Source organism: Accipiter gentilis, chromosome 14, assembly GCF_929443795.1.
Source record: "Accipiter gentilis chromosome 14, bAccGen1.1, whole genome shotgun sequence".
Classification (NCBI taxonomy): domain Eukaryota; kingdom Metazoa; phylum Chordata; class Aves; order Accipitriformes; family Accipitridae; genus Astur; species Astur gentilis.
This window is the reverse complement of record NC_064893.1, coordinates 2,981,988-2,995,414: the sequence shown is the minus strand read 5'-3', so window position 1 is coordinate 2,995,414 and position 13,427 is coordinate 2,981,988. Positions and strand designations below refer to the sequence as shown.

At 36.4% G+C, this 13,427-nt stretch overlaps 1 protein-coding gene across 8 annotated transcripts in view; it reads left to right on the top strand.

Moving 5' to 3' along the window:
• Positions 1 to 13,427, top strand: part of GOLGA4 (golgin A4) — a 69,767-nt gene that overhangs the window by 20,690 nt on the left and 35,650 nt on the right. For 7 of the 8 annotated variants that reach the window (XM_049816529.1, XM_049816525.1, XM_049816524.1 and 4 more), the window contains 8 exons: positions 650 to 964; positions 2,995 to 3,042; positions 3,466 to 3,522; positions 7,151 to 7,249; positions 7,773 to 7,911; positions 9,330 to 9,517; positions 10,528 to 10,611; positions 11,455 to 11,602. In XM_049816529.1, coding sequence (XP_049672486.1) covers positions 650 to 964; positions 2,995 to 3,042; positions 3,466 to 3,522; positions 7,151 to 7,249; positions 7,773 to 7,911; positions 9,330 to 9,517; positions 10,528 to 10,611; positions 11,455 to 11,602 — 1,078 coding nt within the window. Of the gene's footprint in view, positions 1 to 649; positions 965 to 2,994; positions 3,043 to 3,465; positions 3,523 to 7,150; positions 7,250 to 7,772; positions 7,912 to 9,329; positions 9,518 to 10,527; positions 10,612 to 11,426; positions 11,603 to 13,427 lie in introns of those variants that run through there. The other variant, XM_049816527.1, reaches the window with a different exon arrangement.

Below are 13,427 nucleotides of genomic sequence, written 5' to 3'. Positions count from 1 at the left end.
AACATTGTGCAGTAATGCTTTCAAATCACTTCTGTAGCACCAGCAGTATACAATACCATAGCACAGAACGTTTTGGTTTAGACCAGCGTAAGTACTTTAGGGGCATAAATCAATGACTGCATTTTATGTAAAAATCATAAAGTCATTTAAAATAAAATAAAAATAAGAAAAGAACTGTTTAAGATGGCATACTAGAACTAACTATTGTACAAGGACTTTTACAATAAGTTTGTTCTCTTAATCATAGGAAAATATGTTTGTGTCTTTGAGATAAATACAGTTGTCTGTTTAATACATGAAGAAGTGAGTCACTGTTTTTTATAAGTTTGGGACAACAGTAAATGCAACTATTTTAGTTACATATTCTTCACTTTTAAAGGGGTTACACAGAAGTACATTATTTTAGAAGTTTAAATCACAGCTGTAGTTTATTGGATTTAGCTGCTGTCTGAAATTGCCCACATGCGGTAGTTGCATGCTTGATTTTTCTGCACGAGATTCTTCTTCTAAGGGAGTGATAGCTATTTGGTGTCATGCGTGTGTTAGGCAACAGTCATTCCTTTGCCCAGGTCAGGTCTCTGTTTCCTGGGCTTCAGTGTGTCTGTCTGCCTTAAAGCAGTGCCGAAGTAATTACTTTGAATTTTTGCAGCTGAGTGACACTCAGTCTTTCGCCCAGAGGCTTCAACTCCGAGTTCCCTCCATGGAGTCTTTGTTTCGAAGCCCAGTAAAAGAGTCCCTGTTCCGCTCTTCTTCTAAGGAGTCTCTGGTACGAACTTCTTCAAGAGACTCATTGAATCGACTGGACTTGGACACAGCCGGTCCCACCTTTGATCCACCCTCCGACATTGAAAGTGAAACAGAAGAGCCTTCAGGAAACATGGACAGCCTCAGCAAAGAGCAGTTGCTGCAGCGACTGCGCAGAATGGAGCGCAGTTTGGGCAACTATAGGGGAAAATACTCAGAGGTAGGCTATGTTGTTACTGACTTACCTGGGTGGAGAGGGGAAAAAGATGAGGCTAGCAAATACTGCAGTAGTGGATAATTGCTTTGTTTTCTTATCTGGAGCAAATGGATCAACTTACAGCTAATGTGGAAGTTAAATTATTATTCGAAGTCTAGTTATTTTTGGCCTAGATAGGTCAAACGTTTTTCTGGTAATAAAACATGGAAATCCTTTTCTCTTCTTTGTAAATAATTTCGTGTTGTCAGCAGTAGAGATTAATTAGTGGTTACTCACACAAAGTAGGCCAATGAAGGTTTCTGCTAAAAGCCCGTAGCAAGGGGTGGCGTTCAGTACAGAGGTGAGCATGGCTTATACTTGCATGACATCAAATTTTCTTTTGTTCTAAAAATTGTTCTTGAAGTGCACAGTATATATTCTTTGCACGTGCTAGAGGCAAGTGGTTTTTTTTCAATAAATAACTTCTTTTCCCCATAATTTCCAGGTATTCCCTGGAAGGAATTAATTCAAGGACTATTTCTTTTGCTATTTCAGTGAAAACCAAGGATATAAGTAGTTTTGCTACTCATTTTCCAAATTGTTGGGAAAAGCAAAGCTTTCCAAGTGGTGGTGTTGGATTTTTTTATTTTTTCTAAAGTGTGTGTGTGTTGTATTTAAAACTGGACATTTGCACTGGTTTTTACAGTTCTTTAAACGTTTGCTGCCCTCAAATACAAAAATTCCTCTGCAGATTTTTGGCTATTAGTGTCAAAATCCCTGGAATCTAAAATATGTATATAGCAATTACAGTATTCATCATATGCTTGAAAAAACAGTTGTCTTCCATTAATTCAGTAATTGTTGTCTCCCATTAATTTATTGTTCTTTTCCAGCTAGTATAAGATATATTTTTTTAAAAGTTTATGTTAACAGTGTTGCTAAAATGAAAATTCTTCAGTTTGTAGGTTTGTTTTGGTGGGTTTGTGGTTGGTTGGTTGTTTTAGTGTGGTCTGTCCAGCAAGTCTTAATTTTCTCTATGAAAACGGCTTGGGTTTTTTTTCTGTTTTTGTGAGTTTAGTCCAGTTGGAAAGAATTGTTTTGCTGGACCTTGGAAGAAAGTAGTTTCAATACATAATGAGTATTTAAGATGTAATTTTTTTTTTCTTACTTAAAGTAGGATACAAAGTTAGCATCTCAAAAATACGGTAAGGGAAATAATCCATAGTAGCTTTAGTTTTCTTTTAACCACAAAGTAAGTATGACTTTGAAATTAAAAGTAATTTTGAATTATGAAAAATCCTATTTTCTTTTAAATAAGAATTTGAAGATATCTTTTGACTTTAAGTTTTCTGGTTTTGGAGTTTGGATTTGTTTTCCTTTTAATTTTTCAGCAATTTGAAAATGGAATATTCTGGTTCCAAGTGCCATTATGCTACTTCAGCCTTGGACAGCTTAGGCAATTGTGATCAAATTTTTAATTGAACTAAATTGCACAGTTCCTCATGAAGTCCTTTTGTCAGCTTACAATGAGAAGTATTGTCCACTTCCAGTCTTTCTTTGTCTGATGGGTATATGCAAAGCACATGGCATGAGAACATTCAGTATTACACAGACCTTTTTTGTTAGATTTCTGTGTTTATTTTCTAATGCATACTCATTGTAAAATTAATTTTACTTAAGCTCTCTGGGACATGTACCCTTAAAAATGTACATCCCTATGGGGTAGCTGTCTGGGATGTAACTTCCTGATACAGTTGGGTTTTGACTGCCTGTATTGAAGCACTGTTCCTAGAGGCCTTTTCAGTGAAGGGAAAACTGTGCATGAATGCTGAGTAACCTCATTCTTTTGTTATGTAAGGCTTTATTTTTTAACACATTGGAGATACTTTATAGATGGAAAAGGGAAACATTGAGAAAATTTAAGTACGTTTCTGTCAGAAGAGCTTTCTCAAGTGAAGAGTTTGAAAATGCAGATAGTGTTACAACTAAGCAAATTATTTTGATAGCTGTAAGCAGATTCATTATCATCATTATACCTGATTTCTGTATTTTAGCTAGTGTCTGCTTATCAAGTTATCCAGCGGGAGAAGAAGAAGCTACAGGTAAGCATTACTTTTCATCCTCTTACCTCAAGGCTTTTCTGAATCTTAAAATGTGTAGTGGAAATAGATTTAATTTTCAGCGTATTGTGTGTGTGTTTACACAATAGGTTGTGTATATATATGTGTGTGTGTTTAACAAAAGACTTTCTTAGCTGGGGCTTTTAAGGTAGCTAAGCTATGGTTTGTCAATATAATTGTGAAGCTATTGCAATAAAAAAGGCTGGAGCACATCGTCTGAGTTTAGGTGATAGATTGTTAACCCACAGCTGACAGTTTATGATAATACTTACACATCAAGCTTGAGTTGAAGGAGAAATACAAATCATTAATTCTTCTGCTGAAATACTATTCTATGAATTTATTTATACTTTATAAAAGTTACATTTAATACATGTGATGTTTATTCTTCCTTTTTTTTTAAAGGGCATTCTGAGTCAAAGTCAGGATAAAGCACTTCGCAGAATTGGAGAACTGAGAGAGGTAATTTCCTTTATTGATTGAATGTTTACTTTATACCACACATACATAGGATCTTTCTCTGCCTAGCTTTTGATTATTTTTTTTGTTCACCTTACAAAATGTTTTCTATTGCACAGCAGGGTTTTTTTACTGTTTGTTTTTATTTGTTTATATGGGGTTATTTCTTCTGTTCCCCATTCAGCAGCTTATTGTCATACTCCAAGACAGAGCAGTTCATTGTACTGACTGAACTCATTGTGAAATAGGTAGATATGTGTGTGGTTCTTGCGGTATTGTTGGGCCCAGCAGTCGAAGTTCCTGTTCAATTTTTTGCTCTTCTAGTATTGAGAAATACTAATGCTAGGTAAATACAAGCAATAGACAATTTTAAAATAAAGATTTTAATGACTATCAGTAAAAAAAATTAGGATAAAATTTTAAAAAATACTCATTTTGATCTCAGTTATATTTACATTGCTTTTATGGATTTGTAGTATAGTTTGATTTCAATCATAAAATCAGGTAGGTTGTTTTATGATTATTATTCCCTTAGGTTACAGTGAAATTAAAAGGAGAAGCTCTAATGTATTTGGTATTGATACTAAACACAGGTTTAATTAAAAGACATGTACAAATTATTGGGCAGAGTAAATTAAAAGGGCAAGTTCACAAAAGCCATACTGTCAAACCCTGGTGAAGCAGAATGCGAAGCTGAAGCCTTTTTACTGTCCCAAGAGCTGGTGCAGCACCAGGTTTGGAGGCGGGTGTGCAAGAGCCTCTCTGTCTATGTTCTTATCTTGCTTGGGAGCTGAGTACCAGCTCGTTCATAGCCATAGGCTTTCTGTGTGGCTGCACTCCTGTTTTTGGCATGCGCCGTGCCGAGCAGCAGCGCTGGCGTGGAGGTTGCAAGAGCCATGAGACCATGGCGAGGTCCCACCTTTGCCTGAAGGCAGACTAGCTCCGGGCAGTTGGGTGTCTTGCCTGCAGACAGGAGCCAGGGTCTGTCCTTTGAGGGTGAGGGATGGTGACTGTGAGCATCCGGACGTGCATGTACACAAGGCTCATGCTTGCCCGCAAGGGGCTGCCCCTGTGCGACCAGTTGGGCAGCCAGTCATTCCAAAGGAGGTCACTGACAAACTGTGGGGCACTCTTCTTCAGCTCTGCGGGGTGTAATCCAGGTGAGTGGGCTGGGAATTTGTGTGTGCCACGAGGGTAGCACTTTGGTTCAGATCCGTGCTGCTTCTGCCGCAGAAGCTGAGAACAGTGGGCCAGAGTGCTGGGTCTGTCATGCTTGTCTGAGCTGGAGCCCCTGCCTGGGCTGTCTCCCTGTCCTAAGCTAAACTGTCAGCCCGTACAAGGGGAAAAGTCACAGCATTACTGACAGAGGTGGCTTGCCAATATTTTTCTTCCAGTTCGCTACAAGGTCAAATGAAAGAAGCTCGTTCTGTGTGTTAAGTGAAATATCTGCATGCTCCAGTGGGTTTAGTTTTCCAGCTTACTGGTATTTGGTAAAGTTTGGAAGGTGTGTATATATATATATACACACACCAGAATTAAATCTTTGGATTGTGAAAAAGAGTTGGACATGTGCATACTTACTTTTCACCTCTTCTGTCATAGTCGTTCCGATTCATATATATACATATATGTTACATATATATAAAAATCAGAAATATATATACAATTTTATATTTGGCATAAAATTTAATTTTATTCTTATAGATTCTTGTAGATTTAAAGATTCCTTCAAATCTAACACTGCAATTCTTCTCATTAATTGAAAAACTTCAAAAAGTAGTTTTTTGGTCTTTTGGAAGCCCAAGTGTTATAGCTTTAGGTAAAACAGACTTAAAAGAAAAATAACAAATAAAATGGTACATTTCCATTGTGGGAGCTAAAATAATACAAAATAGATTATTAATTGATGTAATAAGTTGTTTTCAGAAATTAATTTTAAAAATCCTTTTCTTCATCATGCAGTCCATTTTCCCCATAAATGCTGAATCAGACAAGTCTCTGCTAAGAAGGCCATGTAGGAATAAATAAAGTCTCCTTTGAGGCCAAGTTGACAGTGTGACGTAGTCTCTGGAAGTTAATGTGTGTTTTGCTTACCTTTGTTTTCTCCTGTTAGAGTAATTCGTGAACAGCAGTCGTCAAGCAGTCTTCAGTGTTCTCCTTCTCAGAGAAGGATCAGAACGGACTTTGAGATCCAAAGAGGATTATTTCTGTGTTGGTTTCAGCAAATCTCTTTCACACTTGTTCTTGCACTGAGCTGCTTTGCTTTGCTCAGAAGGAATTGCTTCTAAAGCTCAGAAGCACAAGGCAGAAGTGTAATCGATAGCTGTTGAGAACCTGAGGCAATGCAGGGTTAAAAAGTGGTTATAGTTACTTGGGAAGAGAGGAATAGTTTTCCCAGTGACACCTACCAGCACTGTCCTGCCTGTGCATGACTGGGCAGGCTCAGCTCACACAGCTGTGGTTCTCAAAGCTGGTATCAGGCTTGGCTATGTCAGCCGGGATTCACTGTTGGAGGCAAGGGATAGGCAGCAAGAGAGCATGAGAGCAAGATTCAGAGTTGGAGGAAAGTATCCAGTGCCCTGTGTTTTGTCTCTTGTTGGCTTTTTAGCTTTTTCATCCTTTCTTTCTATCATCCTCTATGTTTGTCTGGCTGACAGAACCGGTGTTTATGGGTGGTGCTTGCTTTTAGATAAGTGATCTTTGCAGAATAACGGTCATGGAGGTGTTAGTTTCCTGGGGTAAATCACTGGGAAGATATACATGGATGAAGTAAATATATAAATTAAAAATAAATAAATAAATACAAGTTTGGGAAATTATTTACAGTGCATGCATGAAATGTGTATGGTTCTGATTCTCTCAATAAGCAGTTAGATGTGAATTAATTTAACTTTAAATACATTTATTTTCTATTAGAAAAATAATTATTTAAAGAAATAAAAGTATTTAAAAGCATAGGAAGTAAATAAAAGAAACCTCCCTAAGGCAGTATTTTATAAGATTATGTAGATGCTACTAATACATTTAGGCAACATCTACAAGTTTCTAAAGGTGTTCAGCCAAATGAATGCAAGTAAATAGCAAGTAAATCCACATAGTTAAGTTCTTCAGCATTCTCTGGCTTTCTCATTTGAGACATGTTTGAGGAATGAAGAAGCCAACTTTCTGCTCTTACAAATGGCATTTGTCATACTAGAATGCTCGCGTGTTGAATAAGTATAAGAAATTTACATTTCTACTGTTTATGTTGACGTAAACTGGTCGTTAAATGAAGAATCTACTTAACAAAAGATCAGTCTTCAACCTCCAGGAGAAATGTGTGCATTGAAATCGGTTTTCAGGAGCAGGCTTGAAGTGATCCCTACACGTACTTATTTTTAGGAATAAAGAATCCTTGATAATTTTGCATCAAATGTTGACTCTTGCTGTTTTAATGCTGGTATTGTAATGGGATGTTCTTATTATGTTGTGTGGAATGTTGTATAGTAAAAGAAATACTCTCGCTTTATGGTTGTATTTTGGGGTCGCAACTGCAAAGTGGTATTTTTAATATTATTTCATGATATTTTGATAAGCCTTTTAAATTCACATTTCATTTTTCATTTGAGACACATTTATTTATGATTCACAGGAGCTCCAGATGGATCAACAAGCTAAGAAACATCTCCAAGAGGAATTTGATGCTTCCTTAGAAGAAAAGGATCAACTTATTAGTGTCCTGCAAACTCAGGTAAGATACTTTACCCATCAGATGTTCTTTAAAACTGCTCTTCCTACTATTTTTTTGTAAATTATGTATTTCCTATAATACATGTCCACGTTTTATTGCAATTGCTGCGATGATGTAAAGCTTCTTGAGAACTTATGATTATCTAGAAGTTAAGTGTATCTTTGCGGTAGAGGATACCCTTGTAAAATCTCACTGATGTTAAATATGATTGTTTGATCTGCGCTTAAATACCTTTGTAATGTCTTTTATCAAGAACATAACATTAGCAGATGTTTGAGCTAAAACGGCTTTGGCAAAATTTATGTGTTTTGCTTAATTGGTCTTTGTTTCTCCACTCATAATGATATATTTTTGTTAATTGGAAACATAATTCTGATTTTAAAAAATGCTAAAAAAATACAGACAGGCTTTTTCCTTTCTCTACTTGCCGATACCAGTTTTATTTAACTCTCTAGTTTTGAAGATGAAAACATTATCTACTTAGAATCATTGGGCTTTTTAACAAAAAGAACATTTTGTTTAGGTGTCGTTGCTGAAACAGAGGTTGCAGAATGGTCAGATAGGCACTGAATTGCCTGATCCAAATGTCCAGTCTGAACCACACATTCAAAGTCCAACAAAAGAAATCAGTACAGAAAATACTGTGGAACCAGGAAGCAATGGTAGGTATTGCGGCTTTTTCAAGAAATATTGACTTTTGGGGAATAAGCCTGCTGTTATTTATGATGGAGTAACAATACTTAGGGCTAAACATGTTGTGGTAAGGATGTATTTTCTAGGAGACAATTGTTTTGAAAACAGTGTGGCAGCTAGGGGACAGGATAACCCTTTAAGATACTAAATTTTGTAAGAATTCAAATTTGATACATCTTGCCTTTGTCAATAATGATGATAGTGTTGTAATTAATGCTTTTTCTGGTAGATGTTGTTACTATCCCCACTTAATATGATTAAGAGATTCTGTCCCCCATAAGCAAGTACCTATCCCTGGAGTTTAGAGAGGAGACTGGTTGTCAGTCTTTTTTTTTTTTTTTTTTTTTTTTTGTCCTCCTTCCTCAGGAAAAAGTAAAAGCAAAGATCAATTTTGATATTTATGCTATTGAATATTCTGTGTTCCTCACATCAAGAGGTTATTTGAGTTATGGAACTCCCAGTATTGTGTATGTTTGATTACTGAGCAAAGGACATTATAATGCTGATATATAATGAAAGTGTCATTCATTGGTATCCTTCATAGAAGGTAGGGCTCAGACAGAGGTGAACATGCATCTTGAAATATTCTTTGTTCAGCATCTGCCATGATTTTTGTATATGAGGATGATATGAGGCTTAGATCGGAGATTTTCTTACCCAGTGTCATGTCTTTTGTAATGCTTAGGAAATAATGTAAGTATCCAGTCCCTAAGAATCAGGGTTAAAGATGTTTCGTGTGTTGGAGTCTGCTTCCAGACAATAATGTGTAAGACTTATGGCTGTGAACTGAACCTCTGAATTTGATCCTATTTTCATGCCAAGTACTCTTACAGCCTCCACAGCATCAGAGCAGAACACACAGTAAAATATTACCCAGTGTGCTAGTTATACAGAGAGGAGTACAGCTCAAAGACAGTAAATGTGGCTTTTATCCTGCCGATTGTAGTATTGCCAACCTGGATATTTTAGAATTAATGTCATACCCAGCCCTGGGAAAGCAGGAATCTGTGTGCTTGGCACTTGAGAGAGGTTATTTGCTTTGTTTCATGTTTTTTCCTGCCTGTGAATATTCTGTTAGTAGCAGCAGGCAGGTTTATAAATCATAAGGACTTTTTGATTGCATAGAAAACCTTGTTGAATAATAGTATGGTTTTGAAGCTTGTATAGTAACTGGGGTTTTGTAAATTAATTTGATGTAAAAGACTGTATTTACTATTCTGTGTATGTGTAGCATGTTTCTGGCAGTTACAGTAGTCACTAGGAAGTTTTGCAGACTTTGCACAACTTTCTTTAGAGACCTGCGAGTTGCCCACAATGTGAGTGATGAATACAGATCTACATTTTGGAAACTGTGTGCATATGATAATGTTGGTATCTTGTCTTGTAGAGGGTAATGAAGATTCTGTTAAAACACTGGAAACTCTTAATCAGAGGGTGAAGCGCCAAGAGAACTTGTTGCAACGTTGTAAGGAGATGATTCGGTCACATAAGGAGCGCTGCGCCCAATTAACCAACGAGAAGGAGGCACTTCAAGAACAGTTAGAAGAGAGACTTCAGGAACTGGAGAAAATGAAGGTATGGAAAATGCTTTTAACTTTATGGGTAACTACTAAAACACAATAAGAACTCCAGTATTTCCAAACTTTATTAACAGGGCAGACCATTAAACAAACTGCCCTGTACTGTTTTGGAGTTAAAGGTGCAAAACCCACCTGGGATGAACACATTGAGCAACTACTCAGAAAGCTGTAAAGAAGGGTATGAAGCCTTACTGTGTGAATAACCATCAAAATGGTATCAGAAATAAAGTGGGAAGTTGGGGTGAGGAAAAGACTGTCCTTGCCCAGAAGACAGGCGGTAAAGTAAGAAAAGTGGAGCAGAGCTAAACCTTTAAGACGTAGTGGAAAAGGCATTGGTTACGTAAATGAACAGAAAATACAGAAATGCAGGACAGCGGAGAGCACAATATAGGGAAGATAACATAAGTGCAGGCTCAAAGCTAAATTAATATTTTGCTTGATATTCCTTTTAAGGCCATTAATGCCAAGTGTGGAGTAAAAGTGTGGTGGCTGATAGTAATGAAAATATGAAAATGGGATAAGTATATCTGTACTCAACTTCATTTCTGGAGATCATATTCTCTTCTCTGTCTTGGTCTCTAAGCACTAGCCCAGTTTGAAAGAGCTCTGAAAGATTTGAGTATTTTAAGGACCTTTTCCAGTAATGAGCAATTATGTTGCAGTGTTGAGATCCTCTCCTAAGCTGAGATGCAGGTAATAGAGCAGGTGCCCTAGGCATGTTTCTTGCTTGTTTTACTGTAGCAGCTCTGACATCCATGAGAGAACTGTGGAGGCTGTAACAAAGTCTTCAGATATCTGAATTATTATGGAAGCCATGAGGCAGCCTAGCACTGGGAGATTTAAAAGTAATTTAAAGCTGCCTACTTTAATTTCTCTGGATTCTGTTCTGTGCTCTTCCTCCAAAGCATAGTGCAGAGTCAAAGCCAAACCTAAGCTGTCTGTCAGAAGAAGGTATTTTCTTACAGATGGCAGTGCTTTAAACTTGTGGTTGGGGTCTTTTTTTAGGACCTTCACATGGCTGAGAAGACTAAACTGATTACACAGCTGCGTGATGCAAAGAATTTGATTGAGCAGCTAGAACAAGACAAGGTAACCAAAAAAATTTTCTTTAAACTCTGTGAAGTTTTTGAAGATTGTTTAAAGCTCAAAAGATCTGGCTTCTTGGTATTAGAAGCTGTTTTTAGTCATCTGATGTGTTTGGTTTATGTTTTAACAAGCAAATAATGTAAGCTACCTGAAAATTTTATTCTGTAGATACTTTAGGGTATTTGTCTGTTAGGTTATGCTTAATACTGGAAGATGATGTTATTTGGGATGGAGCAATTATGCTGAATACACTCCTTAATGCCAGCTTTAAAACAAACCCCCAAACACTAATGAAGATGAGATACAATGTAAATGACAAAAAACGTCCAATGAAGGAAAAGTAACCGTAGTTTCATAGGAATATGAAGAGTTTCTTGGGTTTTTGTTCCTTAAAAGTTTTTTGTTGTTGTTTTTTATCACAGTCTTGGTACTTGGAGTAACTTCTGGTGGTGTAATAAGCAGCATGACTAACACTTATTATAAGTGCATATTCTTTAAGGAGAAGTACACAAACTACAATGCTTTTAGTCTTGGTTTGTTTACAGAATATGTATTTCATAAAGAATATCTGTACCAGAAGCAGGATGTTTTCTGATGGTCCTTAGTAGCTGGAGGAGTTCTTTTCACCACTAGATAAATTTTGGCTACTCTTCAAAATAATCCCTATTCTTATCTTCTTTTTGTTATCATTTTCTGTTTTCTGACATAAAAAAATACCATGATCTCTGGTCTTGTATTAATAGACTAAAGTTTATTCCTGACAAGGATTGTGTCCTGGCTTGAAATTGTTTCAGCTATATGTTTTATTTGTTTGCTAGCTTTTTATCACAAGGACCTTTTCCATAGGGCATGGTAATTGCAGAGACAAAGCGACAAATGCACGAAACTTTGGAAATGAAGGAGGAAGAGATAGCCCAACTGCGTGCTCGTATCAAACAAATAACTACAAAAGGCGAGGAATTAAAAGAACAGAAAGAAAAATCTGAAAGAGCTGGTAAGAAATTCTGGAGATTATTAGCTTTCACATTTAAACATGAGAAAGCTTCAGTGTGGTTTTTTTGCACTCTTTTATCAGTTGTTGTTTGGAATGGATATTAAGAGATGCTCTTTTTCCTAATGTTCTACATATCACCCCTGCTAGCATCATAACTAACTTAACTTCTGGTCACAGAGTTTAGGGATGTGTTTGACTGGTTTGTCTCTGTTATCAATTCAGCTGGAGTTGGGAAGGAAACTGCTGAAGGGCAGCTGTACCTTCTGGTTTGTAGGAAAAAAGATTGATAGAGTTTTGTGCTGGTATAACTTCAGGAGAGAAACTTGCAACTATCCATAAATTATCATTATAATGCCACCAGTATTTTACATAGAGAATGTAGCAGTGAGTATGTAAGAGCTTGCGAAGAAGTAGAAACAAGAGGATGTGTTAAAACCATAATAAGCATTTTCTTTCAATAATCATAGCGGAAGCATTTCTGATCTCTTTTTAGTGATACAGCAGTGATGATTGCTTTTGTTTCAGCCTTGGAACCTAGTGGTTATGTAACTATTACATGCTGTAGTTTTGCTTTTGATGGAAATTAGGTAACATTAATTATGTGTGCTTGCAGTTCTCTTTTTGCTTGAAACTAAGTTAAAAGGTCAATCTGCCCCCCCCCCCCTTTGTTTTTTAAACAGTGAAATTGTTTTGCACTATATCTATCAAAACTCTTTTAGAACTCCTTTTGGCATTTAAAGGAGTTCATTCTTTTGGCAGAAGCTCAGATATGGTTATTTTGCATAAAACATTATGGATATTTTCTTCCTCTAAAAAGTGGTAAGTTCAAACAATACACTTCATAGGGGTTTATTTTAAATCTACATAGATTTAGATCACAACTTTTAATTTCAAAGATTAGTTTGGATAGATAATTCTGCTGTAATACAGAAAAGCAGCTTGGAACATCCATCTTGTGAAAGTAACATGCATTTTGATTAGGTGCCGCCTTCTTCTACCCTTTTGTGTTGCATGTGTCTTTTTAGCTCTGGAAACTAATATTTCAGAAGTCAGTCAGTCCTGCTGAATTTGGATGTTTTTTTCAGATCCTGAAAACTAGGAAGCTTTTCTTCATGATTAAAAAAAAAAGCTGAAGAAAATTATAATACTTCTGTAGATATGAAATTATTGTCATAGTTGTTTGAAACAGCATTTTTTTTAAGCAGTAGAAACCTCTTAATTATGGACTAGTATCTACACGCTGTGATAATGCAGTAATTTCCTCAGGTTTACATAGCCAGAAGCTGAAAGTGGGTTAGAGATGATGCTCTGGATACCTGGAAAACTTAACTACTGTAGTGAGAAGTAATTTCACTCTACGAAAAATGTGTTGAGTACACTGTACTTTCCTAGGGGGAGATTTGTGTGTTAAATATGTTCTCTCTTAAATAAAATTTTCAAGTACTTTTGGTAACTTCTATGGTGCATAAGCATCCACTTTACTTTTGAGTGCATTTATTTTTGTACTCTGTTAAGCACGCATATATAAATGTTGGAACCCTTGGAAAATTAATTAATACTACTTCTGAGGTAGGCAAAATTGTAAAGTGACCTTTATTAGGTTTTCCTATTACTTCCTTGGCTTTATGCATTCCAAAAATGGTGTGATGTACAATGGAATTGTAGTTCAATACAGTTGAACTAAATCATTCAGGCATTTGAGAAAACCACCATCGATATTGGGAGAGCCTGAAATTACTTCTAGGTCACAGCCTCTGAGTTGTATCAGTTTTAAGATTTGGGCAGTTTCATGTATTTGAGGTCAACAACTTTTAAAGTTCTGTTT